The sequence below is a fragment of the Eumetopias jubatus genome, unplaced genomic scaffold (assembly GCF_037043125.1).
Source record: "Eumetopias jubatus isolate StellerSeaLion01/CBP00866 unplaced genomic scaffold, mEumJub1_p1.0 scaffold_7, whole genome shotgun sequence".
Taxonomy (NCBI): Eukaryota; Metazoa; Chordata; class Mammalia; order Carnivora; family Otariidae; genus Eumetopias; species Eumetopias jubatus.
The window spans coordinates 91,915,846-91,942,108 of record NW_028274813.1 but is presented as its reverse complement, the minus strand read 5'-3'; the positions used below and the strand labels follow the sequence as shown (position 1 = coordinate 91,942,108).

Genomic DNA, 26,263 nt, shown 5'->3' with positions numbered 1-26,263 from the left:
GCAGACTCCCTGCTTGGCAGGGGGCCCGATGTAGGACTCAATCCCGGGACTCCAGGATCATGACCTGAGCCTAAGGCAGTTGCTTAACCAACTGAGCCACCCAGGCGACCCAGGTCAAATGTATTTTTATTCAAATAAAGTTACCAATATTTATTACAAATCTAAATACAAAAGATTTCAGTATTTTTTGTGTCTCTATTCATTGTTACTGCTAAAAATGACTAAGGACACATAGTACATGACATAATGTAACTACAAGCACTTAAAATTTATCGTCTATCAAAAATGCTAGCTATAGTTGTCAGTATAGATCAGTGCCCAAAGCTTCACTTGAATAATTTGTGTGTGGTTTATCTGCTAGTTTGTGATCATTGTTGAGCTCTAATGAATGGAGCAATATGCTTGATGAATTTTGTTTTAGATGGCCCCAGCTTTTGCTGTACTTTTTAAGGAAAACTGTCTACAGCCCATTTTTTTACCAGTTTACTGTAGGCCATTACCCAGGGGATCAAATCATTCTTAAATACTGGTAGGTTGTTCTCTTTAAATGATTGGGCAATTTCTTTCATCTTCTTCAATTTTAGAATGGCGAGAGTATCATGGTTGAACTTGCAGCTGGACCTTTTGGAAATAATGAAAAGGTAGGTATGGCAATTAAATGGAAATGGCTACCAGTATATATATGTGTGTCCAGTTAATAATTTTGCCTTCCTGTGTAATTCATTGGTCATGTAGTGCATGTTAAGGTATTGTAAAACTTTATTTCTCACAAAATATAGCCCTTTTCTAGTTATTCTAAATTATTAAATACCTATTGACTTGGGTTTCATCCTAGAATGATGGAAACTTGGTGGAAGCCACTGCTCAACCCTCAGCTCCCCATGAGAAAGTAAGGATTGTATTTCAGATATGTTCATTGGACTTTAAATCATACCCTCTGAGACAAGACTCTTCTTTGGGGGAAAAAAATCCAGATTTTTAAAAAAATCTGTTTCAAGGCCTGAGTCCTATTTTTGGTAAAAAGGAAAGAAAAAAAAATAAAGGTTAGATGTGGGGATACTGGATTAATACTGTGTTAACCCTGATGTGTGTTGGGTTTCATTTTTCCGAAACTGTGTATCTATTTCTTTCAAGCTCTCTATGCATTCAGAGTATATATGTGTGTAGTTTATGTTCTCTGATTTCAGTTTCTTCTAAAATGTCTATTTAAAAATGTTAAAACAACTACTCTAATATCAATCCTTCCCTTTCTAAGAGATACGGGTAAAGATTCCTAAGAGGTTTATTAGTCCCTTTTTTTTTCCCCCCCCATAATTACAGTTACCAGTAGTCATCAGGGTACCAAAGCTGGCCTATTTCTCAGTAATGAGTGTGTGCCTCATGCCAGTTTCAATACTGGGTTTTGGAGACATTATTGTACCAGGTAAGCAATTGTTTGTAACAATTCAGTAAAAATATACTGATGGTTTAAAATTGCCAAATATTTAGTATCTATTAAAAGTTAACTTATTCTTAGTGTTAAGTATTTGTGGCTATTGCTAGAGCTGGGATCAGTGACCAAAATAGAAAAAAAGCATTTTGAGGGGTAGAAGATAAAGCTCAAATGGTAACAACCAAAGTATATCTCCCATGGCTCAGAAGGTGTCTTAGAGGAAGCACCTAGGATCAGTTTGACCTACTTCCCCAAGAAAGTATGTAACAAAACTCTTTAAAATTTTAGTTTAACAATACCAAATGTATTGCAGTTTCTATGACTTCTATTTTAAAATAATAGTTATGTGTTATGAAAAGTGGTTTAGGAATACCAGGCAAGGTCATGGTCAAGAGAAGAAACAGAACACCAGCTTCTAGGGCATTATAATACAAAAAATATAGCATATGGTGTATCTTCTCTGTATTATTCTCACTGGGCTACCTATAGAATAAACTTAATCCCAGCCCAGGAATAATATAACTTAGAAGTAATAACTAGTCTTTCTTAATCAGCTGAGAGTTTGTCCTTCACTTTTCTTACAGTCTGTCTGTACTAACTGCCTGTGAAGGGCTAGAAAGTATAAGCTCTTCTGCAAAAGCCCTTTCATTTATGTAGTAAGGCCAGGTAGAGACAGAGAAACCAACAGCTCTGCCTTGTGAGTTGGCATGGCAAAGTCCAGTGTAGCAACTCTCTTAGTTCATTTTCTAGGATAGATCACAAGTTAGGCCACAGAGCAAATCTTAGCAAATTTAAGAAGATCGAAATTACATACCAAGTATATTTTCTGACCACAATGGTATGAAACTAGAAATCAATAACAGGAGGAAAACTGGAAAATTCACAAGTACATGGAAATCAAACAAAATAGTTTTGAACAACCAGTACATCAAAGAAAAAATTAAAATAGAAATTTAAAAATACCTTGAGAAAAATGAAAAGAGAAACAACATCCAAAACTTATGGGATGCAACAAAAGCAGTTCTAAGAGGGACGTTTATAGTGATAACCACATACATTGAGAAACTGGAAAAAGAAAAACCAACTAAGCACAAAGTTAGCAGAAAGAGGGAAATAATAGACGACAGCAGAAATAGAGAACAGGAAAACAGTAGAAAAGATGAATAAAACTAAGAGTTGGCTTTTTATTTTATTTTTAGATTTTTTAAAATGTATTTGTTAGAGAGAGAGAACACGAGAGGGGGAAGAGCAGAGAGAGGGGGAGAAGCAGACTCCCTGCTAAACAGGGAGCACAACTCAGAGCTCGATCCTGGGACTCAGGGATCATGACCTGAGCTGAAGGCAGACACTTAACCAGCTGAGCCACCCAGATGCCCAAGAGTTGGTTTTTTAAAAAGATAAAAATGACAAACCTTAGGGCACCTGGGTGGCTCAGATGGTTAAGCCTCTGCCTTCGGCTCAGGTCATGATCCCAGGGTCCTGGGATCGAGTCCCACATCCGGCTCCCTGCTCAGCGGAGAGCCTGCTTCTCCCTTTCCCTCTGCACCTCCCCCTGCTCATGCTCTCTCTCTATCTATCTCTCTGTCTCAAATGAATAAATAAAAAAAAAAATCTTAAAAATGACAAACCTTCAACTAGACTAACCAAGAAATAAAGAGAGAACCCAAATCAATAAAATCATAAATGAAAGAGGAGACATTATAACCACAAAAATACAAAAAAATTTTCTCTGTCATGGAATATTAAGCAGCTAATAAAAACTCATGCTTTTAAAGACTGTTTAATGGTTTGGGAAAATGTTTAAAAATGGCATTAAGTTAAAAAATCATATAAAATTTTGTCCAGAATTTGAGGTACCTTAATGTTCTCATGATGCAAAAATGAATGTTAAATACAATATAGCATGTAGTGTTGCCATAATTAATAGTTGAATTGTATTGCTATTATTGTTTTAAGAAAATAATGTGTTTGGTGTGTTTTTTGGTTTTTTTGTTTTGTTTTGTTTTGTTTTTAGGCCTCTTGGTTGCATACTGTAGAAGATTTGATGTTCAGACTGGTTCTTCCTCTATATACTATGTTTCCTCCACAATTGGTAAATTTTTGTTTTGTTTTTCTAGTATGTTGAATTGTATTGTCTATAGGAAAAGGTCGAGGTCTAAAAATACAGAGTCCTGGATTCTAATTCTTCATTAATTAGTAAGACAAGTTTTCCCATCAAAAAGAAATAATACTTTACTATCTATATCATAAGTTTTTGAGGTTTAAAAAATTATATGTGAAAGAAAATCGTTAGATTTTATGTCTTAAATGCTTCTTAGAGCATCTGGCACACAAGTAGACAATAAATTGTATAATACTAGATTTTCTTAAAATACTATATGAATGACAATGTATTTATATAAATGAATTTATGGCACAATAACATCTCACCTGCGACAGCAGAAGTAGTTGTCGTTTATCCCTCTATTTCTCTTATTGAGAACAGACAAGAACAGGAAGCAAGCCAAAAAGTACTTTACTTCTAAACATATCAAACAGGTATCTTGAAGTCCGTATACCAGTGTTCTTTATTCCTAGGTAAGTGGCCTGCTCCAGAGCAATTTAGATACTGTTCTGGCAAGGTTTTCAATTCCACAGTGGAGTTAAATGCAGTAAATTAAAAGTGTATGCTAGCAGTAGAGAAGACTATTACTAGGAATAGGTACCCGACAGCAAGAACAGCTAAGTGAGTGAAAAGATGATAAAAAGAAAAAAAAAAACTATAAAGAAATAAGAAAAGCAGTTTGAGCCTATTGAAAATGGTATTGCCTGAGGGCATGAATGTATTCAAGTCCAGCACCAGTCAGTGTGATAGAATACAAGAACACTCAGTGCAGAGGCAGGTAAGAAGGCCCTCTGTCCATTGTGCTGTATAACTGTGGGCAGTTCACATAACTTCCCTAGTCCTCCATTGCCTCGTCCATAAAATCAGGAGGTAAACTGACCTGTCTATGAAGGCTCTGCTAGCTCCAATATTCTGAGATCCTGTGTTCATGGTGAGACACTGAGTCATGAAGAAAAGATCAGATGATGTTTGGTATGCACTTGTTGAAGAAGTCCAGGAAGTATATAATCAAAATGAGGAAGATTTTCCAAAGCAAGTTTTAGTACCCACAGGTACATATTTTAGTTATCTAAAATGTGCAACAACTCAACATCCTCAACGGTGACAGATAATGGAGACTTCTTTGAATTACTATCTTTGTCAATGATTAATGATGAGGGTAATTATAATTGAAATACTAACCAGTTTTCAAACTTTCACAAGCAATGAGGTATGTATGTCTCTCCTAATGGCTGTCTAGGAAAATAACAAAATCAGGAAAAATATGGGTAATTCCCTCAGGTCCCCTCCCTCCTCGGGAGCTTTGTATTATCACTTTGCTATCACTCAATAAACCTTGCTTTGCTGCCCCCCCCAAATCAGGAAAAAAGTCATGGGACAAAAATGTCCTCAGAAACATTTGAAAACCACCACTTCAGTAAGGGAGTCAAAATCCACTTTGGTAGCATGTAGAAATGACTGATAAATTGGTGTTCTTACAGCCTACGCTGTTGGCATGATACTCACATTTGTTGTTCTGGTGCTGATGAAGAAGGGGCAGCCTGCTCTCCTCTATTTAGTTCCTTGCACGCTTGTTACTGCCTCAATTGTTGCTTGGAGACGTAAGGAAATGAAAAAGTTCTGGAAAGGTAGCGGCTATCAGGTATGTGCTTCTATCTCAGTTACCAAGTTATGATGCAATTTAGTGACTAACTTTGGCTGGGAACTGCCTATATATATATCAAAGCTTTTATGTGCCCCAAAGTTTCCTTGCATCTATTAGGATATCCCATGTTTTTTCCACCATTACCACCTTACTGTCTACCTGCTGCTCAGCAGTTCTCATCCCTCCTACAGTCGGTTGCCAAAACCCTGGTGACTCAAGCTAAAACTACCAAGAATAGTGGGAGGGCAACAGGGAAAACCAAAACAGCATTTCAACATGGAGTTTTCAAATCCACACAAAAGTAGACTTCATGAAAAGTAATACTATGTTAAGTACTGAGTTTTTGAGACTAACATTAGCTCTTTATAATAAGAGTCCTGAGATTTTGCAGATATAAAATGTGTACTTTCTTCAGCACCTGAACGGGTCTACCTAAATTAAATAGGGTACCCATTTCAGATTTAAACGGATCAAGACTGACTTCCCTGGAACAGAGAAAATCATGATATCAGAATCTATTATGTTTGAGTTTTTTCTTCATTGAAGTTAAACCCCTTTCTTCTTTTCCTAAATGTTCTTGATATTCCAGTAAAGTTTGTTTCCATTGAAATTAAAGAGGGTTGGGAAACTCTAGCTGATTAAAGGTCAGGGACATGGCATCGACCCCTTCATGAGGCAGTTAGCTCTGCTTTGCCCTATTACAACAAACTCCCCTCCTCCATCTGCCCTCATACCTGTGTGTTAGTGGTCACATGAACAAAAATAGAAGTGCTTTGGGTGGATGCCTGCAATTCTGTTAGTAGATAAACAGTTCAAAGTTCATATCCACCTTGTGGTTGGTCTGTAGCATCATCTTTATTTAACAAGAGATGATTAACTTATTAAGTTAGACTACTATATTTGGAAGAAGCACTGGTCTAGAATTATTTTGGGTAAATCTTATAATTCCTTTGAAATTTGGTTAAGATGATAATACCTGCCTTGTCTACCTCACAATGCCATTGTCTCAACTTATATTTATGCACAAAGAATTATGGCCACAAGGCCCTTAACTAAACTAGTAAGATAGCTTTTAACTTGTACATGAGGACACCCACGTAGAGATTTTTATCTTTATAGATTTGTCCTACAACACATACTGTTAGCCTTTGAAAGTCACAACCCAAAAAGTGCTCTTCATAATCATTTTCTTAAAACTTTCATATTTCTTCATTTAGTAAATGTTAATTGAGCAGCTCTATGAGCCAGGTGCTATTTTAGGTGCTGTTGATAAAAGATGAACAAGTTAGTAACAGGCCTACTCTCATGGCCTCTTGAAAGTTAGAGTCTAGTAGAGAATGCAGATAGTCACTAACAAAGTGTGATAACTATATTTCTTAGTCATGGTAGGGTGCCATGAAAGCTAGCAATCGGACACCCAGTGCTTGTCATTTTGTGACAGTCAAAGGTGATTTAGGGAAGGCTTTTTTTTTTTTTTTTTTTACGATTTTTATTTATTTGAGAGAGAATGAGTTGGGGGAGGGATAGAGGGAGAAGCAGAAGGAGACTCCCCACTGAGCAGGGAGCACCAAGTGGGGCTTGATCCCAGGACCTTGGGATCATGACCTGAGCTGAAGGCAGACACTGAACCGACTGAGCCACCCAGGCAGCCCTTAGGGAGGGCTTCTTAAAGAATGTTAAATTTATGTTGAAACTTTAAGATTGAGCCATGTGTTCCATATAGAGGGAACTATGTCTTGAAAGGCTCAGAGGGAAGAGAGCATGGCGCATTCTAGGAACTGAATGAAGTTTAGGATGACTATAATATTGAGTAACAGCAGGAAATGAAAAATGGAGAAGGAAGCAAGGGTAAGAGCCTATAGGGTCTTGGAAGCCAAAGACTGTTGAAGAGGTCTTTGAACTCTTATCTTGAGAGCATTGGAGACCATTTAAGGGTTTTAAGAAATCTGCAAAATGGACTGAAGAAGGGAGCAAAACTTAAAGCACCTATTACAATGAGAAGCGATAGTAGCCAGAATTAGTATGGTAGTGAGATCAAAAGAGGACAAAGTCAAGAGAAATTTAGAGGCATAATTAATGGAACATAGTGATAGTGTCAGTATAGGGAGAGAAGGAAGTGGAGTCCAGAATTTCTGCCTTAGGTAACTGGGTGGGTAGGTAGTGATACCATTCACAAGTTTAAAGAAGAAGATGATGAATTCGATGAAGTACCTGTAGGACCAACAGGAAGAGAGAGAAATAAGCAGTTGAATAAATGTCTCCTTATGTCCAGGAAACAGACCTAGCTAGAGACAAATTTGGAAGCATCATCAGCATACTTGATGAGTAAGATAGAGGGAGAAGAGAAAACTCAGGACAGAACTGTGAGCAAGAGGTTTCTACAATTAGGCACATTTATCTGATTCACCAATTATGAGGTAAATTAGGACAGGGAAGATGAGCAACATGGGGAAATTTTGTTTGGGGTCAGTATTAAATCATTTTTCATGTTAGCAGGACTGTCAGAGTATACATACTGTCTTACAGGATTAAGTATGTTTCTTGTTATTTTCATCACCAGCATTTTTACTTATAAAATTTTCCTTCCCCTTTAATACGGCTTTTAAAGCATTTTATTTATTTTTATTTATTTATTTTTTATTTTATTTATTTTTTTTTGAGTAGGCCCATGACCAGCGCAGAGCCCAATGTGGGGCTTGAACTCAGGACTCTGAGATCAAGACCTGAGCGAAGATCAAGAGTCAGAGGCTTAACCAACTGAGCCACCCAGGCACCCCAGCAATGTGTGCTTATTGGGACGCCTGGGTATCTCAGTTGGTTAGGCTTCGGACTGTTGATGTCTGTGCAGGTTGTGATCTCGGGGTCATGAGATCCAGCCCCACTGTTGGGCTCCATGCTGAGCTCAGAGCCTGCTTGAGATTTTTTCCTCTCCCTTTGCCCCTCTCCCACTGCACGCACATTCTCTCTTAAAGAAAAAAAAAGTGTTTACTACAGAAGATTTTGAAAATGTAGAAAAATAGAAGAAAATTAAGTCCACCTATAATTCCACCATCTAGAGGTAGCCACTCTTAGGATTTAATCACTTAAATCCCCTTCTGGGCCTTCCTAGGTAAATGGATAGGTGGGTACATGATACCATACTCTAAAGAGCTCTCTCTTTTGCTTTTTCACTGCATGTTTGTATTATTTCATTTTTAAATTTCTTGTAAAAAATCATTTTAATGGCTGTGCAATATTCTCATACACATGTGCTGTATTTTACCATTTCCTTTGACCCAGTAATTTCTCTTCAGGGTATTGTCCAGAAAGTAATTAAAAATTTGGGCAAAAGTAGGGCGCCTGGGTGGCTCAGTTGTTAAGCGTCTGCCTTCGGCTCACGTCATGATCCCAGGGTCTTGGGATCGAGCCCCGCATCGGGCTCCCTGCTCAGCGGGAAGCCTGCTTCTCCCTCTCCCACTCCCCCTGCTTGTGTTCCCTCTCTCTCTGTGTCTCTGTCAAATTAATAAATAAAATCTTAAAAATAAATAAATAAATAAAGTAAAAATTTGGGCAAAATTGATGTGAAAAGATGTTCATTAAAGTACTTCTGATTATCTTTGTTTTATCTTAATGTCTCATAGGTTAACATTATTAGTGGCAGTTAATGAACTAAAATTTTTACATATGCCCTAACCCTGTTTTTACTTTATTTTCCTTTTTGTGTTTTAATTACAAAGTAATGCGTATTTACATTCTTTAAACAAGTAATACAAAAGTGCCTAAAGTAAACATAGAAGGTCCTTTTCTAACTATTCCACATGTCCCCACGTCCCTTTAGGGGTAACTACTTTTTTTTTTTAAGATTTTATTTATTTATTTGACAGACACAGCTAGAGAGGGAACACAAGCAGGGGGAGTGGGAGAGGGAGAAGCGGGCTTCCCGCTGAGCAGGGAGCCCGATGCGGGGCTTGATTCCAGGACCCTGGGACCATGACCTGAGCCGAAGGCAGACGCTTAACGAATGAGCCACCCGGGCACCCCAAGGAGCAACTACTTTGAACAGTTTGTGTGGAGATCTTTTTATGCCAACTCACACTATAAAAATATTTAAAGATGTAGACATAACTGTAGTAACATTGTGTTTCTTTGGAAATATCCAAAGCTCATTTTCTCTATAATACCTATAAAAGGTATTATAGTACCTTTTCTCCTTTCTCTCTATGATGTTTATTGAGGAGAAAGAGGATGATATAGCTAAAAGGAATTCAACTAAGGGATGCATTTATATTCCCTATGAACAAATGCTGCCCTGGACCATCCAAGTTTCATTCTTAAAAATCATCATCTTGAGGGGCGCCTCAGTGGCTCATTTGAGCGTCTGACTCCTGGTTTCTGCTCATGTCATGATCTTACGTTGTGAGATTGAGCCCCACATCGGGCTCCACACTTAGCAAGGATTCTGCTTCAGATTCAGATTCTCTCTCTCTCTCTCTCTCTCTCTCTCTCTCTCTCTCTCTCTCTCTCCCTCTCCCCCTCTCCCCCTCTCCCTCTCCCTCTACCCCTCCTCCTGCACTCTACCTATAAAGGGGAAGATCATTGCAGCTGGGCACAAAGTAGTGGTAAATAGCCCCAGCAGGGCTGACTCCAGGGCCTTAACAACATGACATGGAAGCTAAATAAGGCAATTGATGGTAGGAAAATCTATTTTAAAATACCTGAAAAGTTAAGACAACTTTGGTTATACACTTCTCACTTTTGTAGTGTGGTCTCATAATTTTATTAGGTAAAGACATTCAGAATATAAAATAGCACATAGTAATAAAAAGTGTGGAGTCTGGTGCCAGACTGCCTAAGTTTGATCTCTGGTTTTGTTAATTATTAGCCACATGACCTTAGGCAAGTTACTTAGCTTCTTGGTGCCTCAGTTTCCTTCAGTGTAAAAAGGAATAATAATCATCCTACTTCAGAGGGTTGTTGTAAAATATGCAGATTGCCTAGAATAGTGCCTGGCACATCATAAACACTGCATTTGCTATTATTATATATAGGAATCGGGTTTTTTTGTTTTGGTTTCTTGGCTTGGTTGTTATTTTTCAGTTCCTTAACTAGATTTCCATTTTCCCAGTTTGAATGTTAAATCTTCAGGTCTTTGTTAAATCTGGTTCTTTTAACTTATTTGCAAAAAGACTTGATAGCCATCACAAGCCTCAGAGGAAAAAAAAAATGCAGCCGTTTTCCCACTGTGCAGTAGATTTTAAAATATGAGGAATAGACACATGCTGAAATTTTAGTCAAGCTAGTTGCAGAATATTATAAACTGCTGCCAGGAGAGATTTTTTTTTTTTTTTTTTTTAGAAAACTAGCATTTTTGAAAGTTATAGAATGTAATGCCTTCACAAAATTACTCCCCTGTTACTGTGAAAAAGGAAATCTCATTGCTTTTGTCCAACCTTTAAAGTCAAAAATTTAATTTAGCTTGACTGTTGCCATTTGTGGGGGACAGTACATTAGAGGCTTTGGAATCCATTCTGGCAAGTCACTTGGTCTGTGAAGACTTTGTCTCCTCATCCATAAAATGAGGTTGGATCTACAGACAGGTAGGAGAATCTATAATTCATAGTGGTGGATTACCCCAGGGCTTGGTAGGGCAGGTGGATGAGATCAGGTAAGGCTAGACTGAGGCTTTGAAAGTATAACTTGGAACCTCAACAAGTGTAGTAAAGCAGAGGGAGACTAGGTATCAACCCAGTGTAAGGTTGGCCTGTGGGTCAGCCCTGAAGCCAGCCCTCAGGCCATTCCCAGCTCATCTCTCTGGCCAGCGGTGTTCATAACCTTTCCCTCCTCTCCCCTGCCTCCATTATGTTCATAGCATTGTCAGCCTGTTTCCAGAATATGCTTTATATTATTCCCAACTCAAAATATTCTTTCTCCAAGCTGATATCCAAGAGTTCTCCAGTTGAAATCAGGTTCACCTTTCCCCATATTTTTTGTGGACTTTGTACTTTAAATACTTATTAACATCTGCCTTGTAGTATAGACATTTATGTATGCCTCCCTCATTAAGTTATTATCTTCTAGGTATTAGGAACCTACAGTGCCAATAACAACGTTATATGTACTATAAATTCTCAGTTAATGTTATGGAAATCTTTCATGCAAAGCAACTGTAATGTTCGGTCCTTAATCCACTGACCTTTAGTCACTTTTGTGTCTATGTATATAAGCTTGTGTTTTAGCAGCCCTCATAGAATTACCAAAATTATATAGGGTTTGTAAAAGTGAGGCACTTTTAAAGCATCAAACTAGATTTGTGTCTCTACAGTTTTTATATATAATCATTTTTTTTGCAAGTGCCAAAAGTTTTTGCTACTATTTGACATAAATATAAAACAGGTAATATAAAATGAAGCTAGAATCTAAGGTGATGGCATACTTGTTTATGCTGCTAATCATTTGGTTCACTCCAATGCCTGGTAGTAGAGTGAGTGCAAGAATAGTGGTGGTAAAAAGCAGGCCTTTGCCCTAGAGACCTTTTAAATGTCATGTTAGCCTTGACAGCCTTTTTATGCTTTTTTCAAAGGGGAAATTATACCCCATTGGTCGCTGAAACTTAGAGACTTCGGGGAAGTACTTTAGTATTTTATTTAGAGTCTTTCAGCCCTTTCCATGAATTTCTCTGATCAAAAGAAACAACATTTCTGTAGGATTTCACTAAAATAATACTAATTTGGAAATCTTAATTGTATAGTCTATAACTCAAACCTGCTTACTCTATTAGCTGCTATCAACTTTTTTTCTTGAATGCTTCAAGAGCTTTTGTATTTAGTTCCATTTGATTCTACCCAAAGTCTTAAGTTCTGACTACTGTAGAATAAATAAAGGTGTTTCTTCTCTAGAGAGAAAAATCAAGCAGTGGCCTAATTACTTTGGCATAAAGAATAACTAAGAGACATCATCATTTTAGGGGATTTTTTTGTTAATTTCTAATACTAAATCAGTGAAGTTAGATTTATGCAGCAACCTCCAATGGGCTATTTTACTCAGGATAGGAAGTAAGTGTTCAGTTTGTTGCTATCCAGTAAACAGTGGGTTTGTCTCTGTTAAATGTCACTAGTGCTTCTAATTATTTTTAGAAGTCACAAGTGTAACTGACAAGTTAGAATACAGAGATACTTAGAACAACACTGCTTTAGTATCAACAACTCTCCAGTTACTCCCCTTTAATGGGAGTTTTAATAGAGTGTTTCTTGAGATTGGTTTAATTATAAATAAGCAGAACTATCAGTAAATGCCAGGCATGCCGACCCAATATCAGAGGACATCTTTCCAAACTGGCTTTCTTATTTACAAATATTACGAAAAACTGTACCAACTTCGCCAATTTTATTATCTATATTAATTTTTGTTATGTTTTTAAAAACCTATTTCAAGGTTGCTTTTCATGTTTCTATATTGCTTTTATTGAAAAGTTGGTAGAGTAAATACAGAGTACAGATCTTTACTTCTTAATAAATTGATTTTGAAAGTTTTTGTTTTTTAAACAAATACATTTATATATATATAGTTAGGGATTATATTATAGTGCCAATGAGGTACCTGAGGATTAGGAAAGAAAGACATGTGATAATTTAGGGAGTATAGGCTGTGAATTCAGTAGGGTACAGTTGCCAGGGGAAGCAGGTCTTGGGGAAGGAAGAGGCTTTCCCCACCATCCATTCTGCTGAGGCTGCCTCCGTTCTTTCTCCCCACAGCTCCAACTTCTCACCCCCAGGACTTCTAAATTGCTAGAAGAAAAGGGACCTAAATAGATCTTACATGCTTCTCCTTGCTCTCCCTCATTTAAATGGTGACTAAAATCAACTCCTCAACAATGTCATCATATGTTTCATGTGGTGAAGTGTGTGATAAATGTGTTACCTGTCTCAACTGGGCTTTTGTTTTCCTCCCTTGAAGTGCTACGGATATGTAACTGTCTTAATCTAGGGGATATCTTTGGCAAATACAGGACCTCAAAACTGATTTTGGGGGGACTTGAGATGACTCATAGATGGGGGGACTTGAGATGACTCATACTGGCATGTTTGGGCTTTATAAGCTGTCTCCATTTCTTGAGACAGTTGTCAGCTGAAAGCCTAGCTCATGTGGTGGTGGTCTTCTTGTGTGGCAGGGTCAGAGACCCCATTTGGGAGTGATCCCACTGTTTCCTTTTCCAAAAAACGCTAAAGCTTTTAGAATCACTTAACAAAAATAGGAACATTTATCTTGGTGGTCTTTCTTCTAATTCTTGATAAAGAAGGGAATATGTGCATCACAGTACTGAAAATCACTAACCTAAAAATCTTTGACAATCTTCACAAAGACAATGGGTGCTTTTTCCTATTTCTAAGTAATTTCATGTGAAGAACACAGTGAAAACATGTAAGCAGTTTCTTTTTCCTTCAGTCCCAAATATGAAAAAAATATATGAGCAGAGCTGAAGTGACCATTTGAGAAAAGTTTAACTGGTAATTCCTCTAGAGTAGTCTATAGCAAATGTATTCTTGATTTTATTTTCAGAGAATCATTTGACCTTTAAGTACCTTCAGTTTATTTGGTTTTGGTAGAAATGTTTATTATACAGTATTTCCAAAATTTCATGTATCATTCTTAGATTATTTTACAGTTAGTTCAAGGTGTCAACCAGGTTACACTGTCCCCAAAGTAGCAGGTATTCTCACAGTGACCTGTGGGGTCATTTTTAGTTTTTTCACCTTTAGCAGTGAACACTGCCTGGAATCGCATCCTGGAATAAGCATCAGGAATATCTTCCTTTGGTGGTAGAGTTTCCACTACCATGAAGGCCAGTTCATATTGGGAAATGGATATAGTGGAAGATTCAGAGAAAGCATTTATCAGATTGGCCCTGAGTCAAACGATTAGGCTTTCTTTCCATGTCAATCTGACCATATCCTTAGGAGCCTGGATTTTGAACCAGTTCATTGCTCTAAAAGGAGTGGTCAGTTCCATGGAGTACTCCCTGTCTTGTTAAGATTTTTTATTTATTTATTTAAGAGAGAATGAGAGTGAGCCTGAGTGGGAGGAGCGGGAGAGGGAGAAGCGGACTCCCCATTGAGCAGGGAGCCAGACATGGGGCTCAATCCCAGGACCCTGGGATCATGACCTGAGCCAAAGGCAGACACTTAACCCACTCAGCCACCCAGGTGCCCCCTCCCTGTCTTTTTTAAAAAGTGGGAATCCTTTGGCCAAAGTAGTGAATATTGAGGGCAAGTTGAAATTTTGCATTTCCTGACATTTTTTATTTATGCCTAGGTGATGGACCATCTGGACTACGCAACAAATGAAGAAAACCCTGTGACTGCTGGTGAACAGATTGTCCAACAATAATGTGTAGACCTGCAATAATGTGTCAGTTGATTTTCTACAAATAGAGTTTGACTTTTTAAATTGACTTTTGAATTGACAATCTTAACGAATCTTCAGTGATATGCTTGCAAATACATATTTTTAAGAGCTGGTACTGACACTTACATCAAATAGTTGAAACACATTTGCTTTTAACTGTTAAAGTTGTGCCTTCACATTAAATAAAGCATATGGTCTGTGTAATTTTGAAGATCTATTATATACAGTATATTTTTCTAAAGAACTGTCTTGACCCACCCCTGTACTTTCTTACTGAAATGTTTCTTACAACTCCTAGTAATAGACAAAAGCATTTCTGTCAAAGTGAGTTTTTGAACAGCTTTTACTGTCAAGAATTATGCAAATTTTATGCTCTGTAGAAATAACTGCTTAAGACCATGTTAGAAGGCAGTTCAACGATGAAATTTTGGACCTTTCCACTGCAGAGGTTAGGAAAATATAATTTGGGAATATATATAAATGCATATTTTTGTAGCATAAGTTTTTTTAAAAGCCCCAATCTTTTTTTAAACTTGAAAATCTAAATTACTTTAGTCTGCATATGTATTATATTAAACTATTTTTTCAGATATAAAGGAACAATATATAGAACTAGTCATTAAAAGGACACAGCAACTGAAATCCAGTTTTCAGTGGTCTGTTTTTCTTGAAGAGGTAGCTTAAATTTCTACACTCTAACATTCAGTTTCACCATTTCTTATCTCTGAAGTTTGGTTCTGTTGATATTAAGGCTTGAAATTTTGTAAAAAGTATTTTTTTATCAACTTCTGTGTTAACACATGTGGCTCATTGTTTGAGTACAACATCCCTAACAGTCTCTCACCCCCTCAACTGCCACCTTTTTTTTTTTTCCTAATTCCCGCTCCTTTCCCCATAGGAAACCAATGTTAATCTTTTAATATTTTGATGGAGGATGGCTTAATACACAAAGTGTGCTTCAGAGGAAAGAATTGGAGACAAAACAGGAGACTGGGTTAGTCTTAATTTACTGACAATACAAGAATTTGAGTAAATTATCTTAGCCCAAAACCCTTGTATCTCAATTTTCGTATCTGTAAAATGAATAAGTTAGACCAATTAATCACTCTGGTACTTTCCAACTTGAAAAATATCTTTCTCATTCTTTGCTGAATCTCAGTGTGGCCTTGAACATTATCCTGGGAGTCAGAGGTCGAAGTATTTTTCTACTGTCTTTTATTTTAAGAAATTCCCAAATGATGAGTGATTGCAACAACAGCAGGATTTTTGCATTCCTCTGTAAGTAATGTACAAGATTGTGAACAAATCTGTGACCTTTCATTCAAGGCCATTTCAACTGATTAAAAGATAAAGCTAATGCCTTTTAAAAGTGGATCAGATCTTTGATGTTTGCAAGAAATTTATTATTTGAGGGAATTAGATGCTTTTGTTTAACTTTTGCTAACTAAATTGTAGATAGAGAAGCTCCCTGACAGTTGGCCCCTCTTTCCACTTAGTATACTTATGGGTCCTTTGGTTTATGGCAAAATGACTGGTAAGTATCTGTCAAGTAAGAGTTAATTTTGCCTCCATAATATCAAGTTTGAATTTTTTCCAAAGAATCTAATTTTTTGGCAGACATTGATAGAACAGATTAAGTGCCATTTTAAAGCTCCAACTATATTTTCATTTATAATATCAATAAAATGTTTGCCAAAATAGAGCTTTTTTAGTAAAATTATCTGTACTCATCCCAACTTTATGATATTTAGAAGCCTCAACCACATTTTATGAAGAATGTTAAAGAAAATTTTACATTTAGAAATCTGAAATCTTAGTTCTTCGATACAAATTCTACTTTATCCAACCATAAGTTATCAGAGGTAAATCTTTGTTCTAGTTTGCTATTAAGATCTTATCAATTAAATGAAAATAAGAAGCAAAAAGTGAAATTCCACAAATTTCTCCATTCTCGATATCAACTGTATTTGTATTCAAAGAATGCTTCTAGCAACCTAGTTGAAAATATTTTGAGAAATTACAGTAAAGTGCAGAAATATCTTATTTTGGAAATCAAAATGAATGGAAGATGAGGGAGATGAAAGCTTGGCTTTAAAAGGCTGTGTCATTTCTTTCCCTCTCATCCTCCCACCACCTATAACTTGAAGGGGAAGAGAGTTGTTTTCTTCCTAAATATGTCTTTAATTAAAAACAGTGGGATATATAGTATTATTACTTATTGCAAAAAGATAATAATTTATTACTTTTTAGAAAAGTGTGAACATTTTGTAGCTTATCAAACAAAGAACTAAATATCTCAAATTGTAATGTAGGTGATTTTTTACTTCAGTTTAGGTCAACAAAGATAAATAAGAGGTTTGTGGTGAAAGACCTTTATATTCTAATACACTATATTTTCTTCTAGCTTGTAGATTTTTAGATTAGCAATACCTTAGTAGACTTGGTGATTTACTTCTGAAGGGAGAGAATTTTAACCCATCCGCTGTTGGCATTTATAGATTTTAGTTTCATGTCCACAGAGGTTTTGGTGAAATGGTACATTTAAAGTAAATACAAAGGAGCTTTCCACTGTTCCTTTGCTCTTTCAATTTCTGCCATAGGTATAAGCAAACATTATTTCTACGTTTGACTAAAAAATATTTGAACTAATTTTATTTAAGCTTGGTTTCTAGAAGTTCAACTTGATGATCTCGCCAATGAGATTTCAAAAACAGGAATTGCATTTCAGACCAGTGGAATGCATAGTTTGAAAGGGCTTATGTTTTCTCATTAATAAGGAAAAAAGTTGAACGATGCCAAATAACCAATTCTGCAGTTTAAAATTTTTATTTTCAGTGCTCTCTTTACCTCAAGAGGACAATTCTAAAGGGGGGTAGCTAGGATTATGTAAATAAAATCAAAATACTGAATATAAATCACTTTTTGCTTCCTGGAAAGAAAGATACTCTGTAAATTCAAGTGACCCAAATCAAATTACTCAACCTTTTGGAATTGGAAAGAAATTGTGTAGTACGCGTGGTAAACAAAATGATTGATAGAGTAATATATAGGCCATATTATAGTGAACACCATATATGTAAATTTCCTTGTTTAATGTTGCCATATTTAAGGACAGCTTTGCATCTATGAAAATATTCATTGGCAGGAAAATTATTTTTAAACTAAATTTTAGAACAGTCCTGTATTGGCAATTGAGGCAACTAAGAGAAAAAAGAATATTTAATGTCATCGTATGTTTCTTTGATTAGGCATAAAAAATACTGTAAACTTCTATTCCTTTGGAATATGGATTTTTTTAATATCTAAAGTTTATCTGGTTAGCCTGCAGAATTTCCCAGTAGGACAAATCATTGTAAAGTTTTTGCCTATTTTATACCTGTTGTATTTTGTTCAAGTGAGAACCTTTTTAAAAATTCATATGATTGAATTTTTACTTCTTAGAGGACAGTTTGAGTGTGGAATTCTTTTTTTTTTAACACTTTGATATGTGAGTTGGTATAAATTAATAGTTTTATAACACTACTAGGCTTTATTTTTTTATGGAACATGATTTGAAATTTAAAATTTTTTGGTGTTAATTTAGCAGTGCTTTAAAACTTCATTATGTGCCAATACTGATAAGAAAAACAATTTTTTTAATGTATTGAATTCACTATGGTATTCAATAAATTATATTTTAAAATAAAATTTGAATTTGTTTTATTTTTAATGGTGAAAAATAATTGAAAATGAATTTATACTAGATTATGTTCACATAAAGTATAAATGTTAATAATCTTTAGGAAATTGTGTAGTGATTTAAGTCTGACAAATTATCCATAAAACCTAGATTCCATAAGTGTCATTTACTGGAAATTTATACTGATACATAATACCCCTTCATAAGTATTTATTGAATTAATGTATGCATGGACTTTTTTTTAAACCAAGAAATGTTACCTGTTACAATGAACACTCCTGGCATTTGCACCTTTGCTGATGTTCTCACAAATTACTAAGATCCCTGCTGCCATTGTACTGCCCTTTTAACAAGCTTTACAGCTCATTTTTCTCATGCTAAAATGTGAGACCCAGTATATCAGACTCACCTGGAACCCTTGTTGAACTCCAGATTGCGGGGCTCCAGTCCCAGATTTTCTAATTCAAGTCTGGGGTTGAATCCAACCAAAAATTTCCATTTCTAACAAGTTCCCAGGTGACATTGGTACTGCTGGCGTGGGGACCACACTTTGAGAACTACTGGTCTAGGGAAATATAGTATAATAGTTGGCATCAAGGGCCTGCCATGAGGTTTGTTATCTTAAATTTAAAATGACTATTCTCTGCGTGTGTGTGTGTGTCCAGCCACGTGCGGTTTACACAGGTACAATACTGAACTGAATGAGCACTGTGATTTAGCCAAGCAAGGTCAAGAAATTTAAAGAGGAACAAGGGAATTTAGGATGTATGTGAAGCAGTGAATATAACTTATTAACTATGAAATTTAAGCTGGACAAGAAGACATGAAGATTTGAGGGGGTGATGGAATGATAGTAAAAAGGTGTGGGGATAAATGCATTTTAGGTCCCTATATTGTTGAGTGATTGTTGGGTTTAGAATATCAGAAGTTGGATAGATGAGCAGTGGTGATCTAGACTGTTAGAAATTGAAATTATGAGGAATTGCCACTACTGGTAATGACAAGGTCAATGTAGGCTTCCCAGATAAAATACAGGATGCCCATTTAAATTTGAATTTCAGATAAATAAATAATGGTCACTTTTTAGTGTAGGTGTATTCCAAGGCATACTTAGAACATACATTGTATTTTTCTTGATAGCTTATTCCCAGTATGGGTCTATTTTTCTCCCTTATACCGATCACTCGTGAGTCCTTTCCGTCTAGCAATCTCTGTCCTTCAATTATGGGAAATATTTTTAAATTATTTCACTCATTATTACTTCCCCTTCATTTTCTCCGTTCTTTCTTTCTGGAAGCCCTGATACTTTGATGTTGCACCTCCTGTACTAATCCTCTATTTGTCTTATCTTTCCTCTCAAAAATTCCACAACTTATCTTTTTGCCCCATTAATCTAGAAGATATCCTTAACATTATCTTCTAATCCTTTATTGGATTTTTTATTTGTGCTAACATGTTTTTAATTTCCAAGAGCTCTTTTTTGCTTTCTGACACTTTTTTTATAGCATCCTTTTGCTCTTTCATTGATGCCATATATTCTCTTAACTCTGAAAATATTAATGACAGGGCTTTTGTTTGCTTGTTTTTGAAGCGTATCAGTATAGCCACTGCTTTCTTTCCAATTGCATTCTTGTAATGTCTTAGAAGCTTTCTTCAGAGGAAAGGAAATTTTCAGATTTCTGCTGATGTTTAAGAGTGAAAAACTAAAAACCCAATTGGATACTCTGAGCACATAAGTGGGGCTTAAAGAAACTTTTTATTTATTTTTGAGAGAGAGAGAGAGAGCAGGGAGTCCAATGCAGGACTCGATCCCAGGACCCTGGGATCATGATCCGAGCCAAACGCAGTTGCTTAACCGACTGAGCCAGGCACCTGTAAGTGGGGCTTAAGTGAAAGGTACATTGTAGGATGATCTGGCTCTGCTGCTGGGAAAGGCTGATGTTGGTATTTTTAAGTGCCTTCTTGTGGGATGATCAGATTCCTTCAAAACAATCTCTTCCAATCTCCTGGAGTCATGTGGTTGGAGAAAGTGTTGACAGTCTTAGCGTTCTGTATATAAACATTCACTCAGATACTATTTTCAGTGTGTTACCTATGCATGCCCTCAATTGTGACTGGATTCTGCAGGCCAGAGCCCCCCTGTTTTACTCTCTCCAAGGATCAAAACTCCACTTTTATGCCAATCAGGGAGGGACACTTGCCCACCTACATGCAAGTAGGGGAGGAGATCTGTGGCTCTTCATGGATTCGAAAATAGCCATGTTATTTTCATCCCAAATGAAATAATTGGTTTAACCAATGATCATCAGTGTATGAAGCCATTAGGTAAAAGGAAAGTTTAAATTGTCAGCAACTGAAATCATTGATAAATCCTAATGTTACTAAAAGTGGGACAACCAGACATTGTGGGCCTTTCAACATGATGCAGTGTGAAGCAAAAAGCACCATGAAATGTTCTGCAAAAAAGATAACCTGGAATCTAATCAAATTAGAGCATGAACTTCCAACTATGGGAAATATGGAGGATGAAGAAACAAAGAACACTCAAGGGAGGGACACCTGGGTGGCTCAGTCAGATAAGTGGCTGCCTTCGCCCGGGTCATGATCCCAGGGTCCTGGGATCGGATCCCACATCGGGCTCCTTGCTCAGCAGGGAGCCTGCTTCTCCCTCCCTCTCCCTCCACTTATGCTCTCTCTGTCAAATAAATAAAATCTAAGAAAAAAAAAGAACACTCAAGGGAGCAAACTTACAAATAAAGAATATGCAACATTCTAAAGGACCACTGAATTGGTTCTTGTAATAAATCAATAGCATGAGGGAAAAGTGAGGAAAGAAGGGTTGCTCTAAATTAAAAGAAACTTCTGTGACCTGACACCCAAATCCCTTGTGTAGATCTTGTTTGGATCCCGATTCAAAAACCAACTAAACAAGACATTGGTGAACCAGCTAGGAAAACTTGGTAATGAACCAGATATAAGACAATACCAAATAATTACTACTTATTTTTTTTAGATGTGATAACAGCATGATGTCCACTTTTTTAAACAGATGTATGTCAAAATAAAGAGCAAAATGATGTCTATGATTTGCTTTAAATTGAATCAGCTGCAGCTAAGAAAATAAGAAAAAGGAAAAAAACAGATAAAGCAAATGCAGTAAAATCTTGATAATCATTGAAGCTCGGTGATGGGTGTTTGTTTCTACTCTTGTGTATGCATGAAATCCCCCCCACCTGCATGAATTTATTAAAATTTTTCATTTGAGAACTGTTGTTTCATGTAATGTTGCAATGGAGCAAACTTAGGTGTGTGTTCAATTTCCTTTCATGTGTATCTCTCCTTACAGTTTTACTCTGGAGCTGTACATTTGTAATCATTGGCATCTATATTGTATTTAAATCTTTTTCAAAGCCAATTAATCCAATTAATAGCTGGTTTATTGGTTATTTTATGTTTTTACATATTTTAGTTTTACTTAAGGTGTTATGTATACTGTAATTGCCTTGTACGATCTTGAAGTATATTGTTAGCTACCTGCATGTTATCCCTTTGAAATTTTCATGAAACAAGATGAAAATCTTAAGAATAGTGAGGCAGGTGTATACACATACATATACACACGTAAATGGACATATATACTTACCGTAATTCCATTTTAATGCCATTTAACTTCCATTGTTATCCTTAGATAACCTTATAATGTTAAAATCTTAATAAATTGCTCTTAGGAGATATGTGTTAGCAATGTTGATATATAACAGAAATAAAGATATCCAGTATCAGAAAATCAGATCTTTTTTTGAGATCCCTTGTTTTCAATTTTTAAAAAATATTTGCTTGTTTGCTTAGTTTTGAGAGACAGAGAAAACATGCAAGCCCCGGGGTGGAGGTGGGGGGATGGGGAGGAGGGGCAGAAGGAGAGGGAGAGAGAATTCCAAGCCGGCTCCACACTCCGCACAGAGCCCAACATGGGGCTCAATTTCACGACCCTGAGATTAAGACCTGAGCTAAAATCAAGAGTCGGACACCACCGAATGAGTCACCCACGCGCCCCTCCTCGTTTTCAATTTTTTGCCGATATCCTATGTAAAGAAAACCTTTTTTAGCAAACAAGGTATCAAAGCAAACAGCTGCTTCAAACTAGATAATCAAGTTTAGACTTATATATCTTACTACTTGGGTTTGCTCAAAAACATTGATATGTCTATGCAAATTAACAATTCACAATTAGAACCACCAATTAATAATTTAAAAATTGGCCATGAAAATTAAAATCTGCAGCAAAGTCTCATGATCTGTAAAATCCAAAATCACTAACATGTACAACCTGATTATTCATCCCTCAGTTTTATGTGATTAAGTCTCTGCCTGAGACTGAAATTCAGAGATTAGTTTTTTATATAAATTTCACAAGTTTTGTTTGTTTTACTTTCTCGGGAAGTAGTTGAATCAAATGATTTAGGGATAGCTACAACATCAAACTTAGTTTTAGGAAATTATCACTGTTCATCATAATTGGATATATTTAGTCTCAGACCCCTCTAAACTCTCCCCAGCCAAAGTCATCCATTCATTGTAGACTCACATACACTTCAGAGAGGTTTCTGCAGTCCCAGCAATAACATTCTTCATCAACACAAAGGCTTTGCTCAAGTCAAAGGGGAATTTCTCTATATGGCTACTAGTATTTGGTTCTAGCTTCTGCCCAAATACAGTCACTTGGGGCAGAGTATTAAAACTTTAGGAAGATATTTATTTTTTTCCTTTAAAAATAAACTAGGGCCGGGGCGCCTGGGTGGCTCAGTTGTTAAGCGTCTGCCTTCGGCTCAGGTCATGATCCCAGAGTCCTGGGATCAAGCCCCGCATCGGGCTCCCTGCTTGGTGGGAAGCCTGCTTCACCCTCTCCCACTCCCCCTGCTTGTGTTCCCTCTCTCGCTGTGTCTCTCTCTGTCAAATAAATAAAATCTTAAAAAAAAAAAAAGAACACCTAGGACCAAAGGAGTTATAAAAAATGTTTATTATTTGTGTATTATGTAACTAATTGGCATTTCTGCATGTACTAAAGCTGAAGAAGTCCAATTTTCATCCTCTCAATAATTCAAGAACTATTGATTGAATACCAGTGATATGCCAGGCACTGTACTAAACTTTTGGGGTTAGAGATTAATATTTGAAATATTCCAGGTATTTTTGGTTGCCATTTTATAAGCTTTCCCCTTGCAAACCAGGTTAATTCTTTTGAAAGAATGCCTCAGCAAGAAAATCCATTAATCCTCTATCCAAAGTACAGCAAAATTTGTTGGAACTGGTTTAATCACTCTTTGCTTATATAAAGAAAGGATTTTCCAAACATTTATAAGTATCTAATTTAGGTGACAGGGAAATTTTATATAAAATAGGTATTGCATATATTGACTTTCTTTTTAGTTGTTTTGATGCTTTAATCTGTTTTAATTATTTTCATGTTGCCAGCGTTCTAAGTTGCTCGTCTTTGGTTATGAGATACAGGGTCTCTTTCTCGGTTGCCTGGGGACTTAGAGCAGTGGCAAATCCATTCAGGGAGAAGTCAAATCATGACTGATATGGAAACAATCATATAAACCAGCTGGTAAAGAAAACAAAGGTCCTGAATTAGCTGATTAAATAGTTTGAGGAAAAGATTTTGTGAAAGACTGAATCATATGCAATCTGTTGTTCTCTATTATTAGTGACTGATTTCTCCATTTTTTTTGTTTGTCTTTTTTACTATCATAAGGGGGTAATACAGCATAAGGGTTAAGGGGATTAGAGTCTGGAATTAGACTGTCATGGTTGTAACCCTGGCTCTGCCCCATGCCTCAGTTTCCTCCTCTGTACGAGAAGGATGATAATAGTATTTAGCTGATGGAGTTGAGAGGACTTAATACATGTTAAGTGAATAGAACAACACCAGGCGAATAGAAACCATTCAACAAGTGCTTGCTAGCTATTAATGTAAGGAGGTAAGGACTCTGATGCTTTCAAACTGTTGAACTGTAAATGTGCTTTACTCATCTGAATGTAAACCTCTATATTTGTGTGGATGTCAAGGTTTGTGAAACATGTATTAAAGAATTGTGGGAGGGCGCCTGGGTGGCTCAGTCGTTAAGCATCTGCCTTCGGCTCAGGTCATGATCCCAGGGTCCTGAGATCGAGTCCCACATCGGGCTCCCTGCTCAGCGGGAAGCCTGCTTCTCCCTCTCCCACTCCCCCTGCTTGTGTTCCTGTTCTCGCTGTCTCTGTTAAATAAATAAATAAAATCTTAAAAAAAAAAAAGAATTGTGGGAAGTCATAAAACCTGCTAGTGTTACAGATAGTAATCATTCATAAATTGTACTACTTCTAGTCACTACATTTTTTTAGATTTTATTTTAAAATAAAATATTTATTTTAAATATTTAAAATATTTTTACCTTATAAAAATATTTCATTTTTAAGGGGGAGGGGCAGAGGGAGAGAAGCAGCCTCCCTGCTAGTAGGGAACCCAAGGCAGGGCTCTAGCCCACGACCCTGGGATCATGACCTAAGCTGAAATCAAGAGTCAGATGCTTGGGGCACCTGGGTGGCTCAGTCGTTAAGCATCTGCCTTCGGCTCAGGTCATGATCCCAGGGTCCTGGGATCGAGCCCCGCATCGAGCCCCGCATCGGGCTCCCCGCTCAGCGGGAAGTCTGCTTCTCCCTCTCCCACTCCCCCTGCTTGTGTTCCCTCTATCGCTGTGTCTTTCTCTGTCAAATAAATAAATAAATAAAATATTTAAAAAAAAAAAAGAGAGAGTCAGATGCTTAACCGACTGAGCCACCCAGGCGCCCCTGGTCACTTCAGATATAATACAACTTACAATAAACTCAGAATATTCTTTTTTTTTTTAAAGATTTTATTTATTTATTTGAGAGAGAGAGAATGAGAGATAGAGAGCACGAGAGGGAAGAGGGTCAGAGGGAGAAGCAGACTCCCCGCTGAGCAGGGAGCCCGATGCGGGACTCGATCCCGGGACTCCAGGATCATGACCTGAGCCGAAGGCAGTCGCTTAACCAACTGAGCCACCCAGGCGCCCTAAACTCAGAATATTATAAAAATATTTTTTCTAGGTTAAAATTAAGCCTCTTTATTATTAAGTACTCCTCAAGGCCTCAGAAAATCTACTAATATTTAAAATGGTTGTTTTGCAAATATCCCTATTGCAGCTGTTTGAGTTTAGATTAGTGAAATGTGCTTCTGAAAGTTTCTAAAGGTAAATGCAACACCAAGTATTGTATATATATATATATGTGTGTGTTAACAAATTTAAATTACAAAAACAAAGAAGAAATTGTCTTTATTACTGTAGCTTCCTAGTAGGTCTTGAAGTGGGGTAGTATTAATGTCAGCCTTCAAGTTTGTTCTTCTCCTTTAATATTATGTTGGTGATTATCAGTATTTTGCCTCTCCATATAAACTAGAATCAGTTTGTTGGTATCCACAAAATCACTTGCTAAGATTTTGATTGAAATTGTGTTGAATTTATAGATCAAGTTGAGAAGAACTGATATCTAGACAATATTGAGTCTTCCTATTCACGTAGATGGAGCACTCTCCATTTATTTAGAGCTTCTTTGATTTCTTTCCTCAGAGTTTTGTAGTTTTCCTCATATGAATCTTGTATATATTTTGTTAGATTTATACCTAAGTGTTTCATTTTCTTGGTGCTAATGTAAACAGTATTGTGTTTTAGTTTCAAATTTCAATTATTCATTTCTCATACAATTTTCTCAGGATAAAATTTTTTTTGCTTGAAAATCTTTTGTTGACCACGCAATTGTAATTCTCTACAACAAAATTGGATGGAAGACGGGTACTATTAGGATTCTGCAGAGAATAATTCCCCATAACTGATTGTCATATATATGGATTTTGAGAAATCCCACTATTTGCTGTCTGCAGGACAGGAAAGCCAGTGGTATAGTTCTGAGAACCAGAGGACTGGTGGTATATTTGCATGCAAGAGCAGGAGAAGACTGATGTCT

The 26,263-nt window shown here is 36.6% G+C and overlaps 1 protein-coding gene across 3 annotated transcripts in view; it reads left to right on the top strand.

Moving 5' to 3' along the window:
* Positions 1 to 15,931, top strand: part of SPPL2A (signal peptide peptidase like 2A) — a 50,728-nt gene extending 34,797 nt beyond the window's left edge. For 2 of the 3 annotated variants that reach the window (XM_088024790.1, XM_088024789.1), the window contains 6 exons: positions 585 to 641; positions 836 to 889; positions 1,321 to 1,423; positions 3,447 to 3,524; positions 5,018 to 5,178; positions 14,470 to 15,931. In XM_088024790.1, the coding sequence (XP_087880916.1) occupies positions 585 to 641; positions 836 to 889; positions 1,321 to 1,423; positions 3,447 to 3,524; positions 5,018 to 5,178; positions 14,470 to 14,544 (528 nt within the window). In that variant the 3' untranslated portion in view covers positions 14,545 to 15,931. The remainder of the gene's footprint in view (positions 1 to 584; positions 642 to 835; positions 890 to 1,320; positions 1,424 to 3,446; positions 3,525 to 5,017; positions 5,179 to 14,469) is intronic. The other variant, XM_028100056.2, reaches the window with a different exon arrangement.
* Positions 15,932 to 26,263: the final 10,332 nt, after the last annotated feature.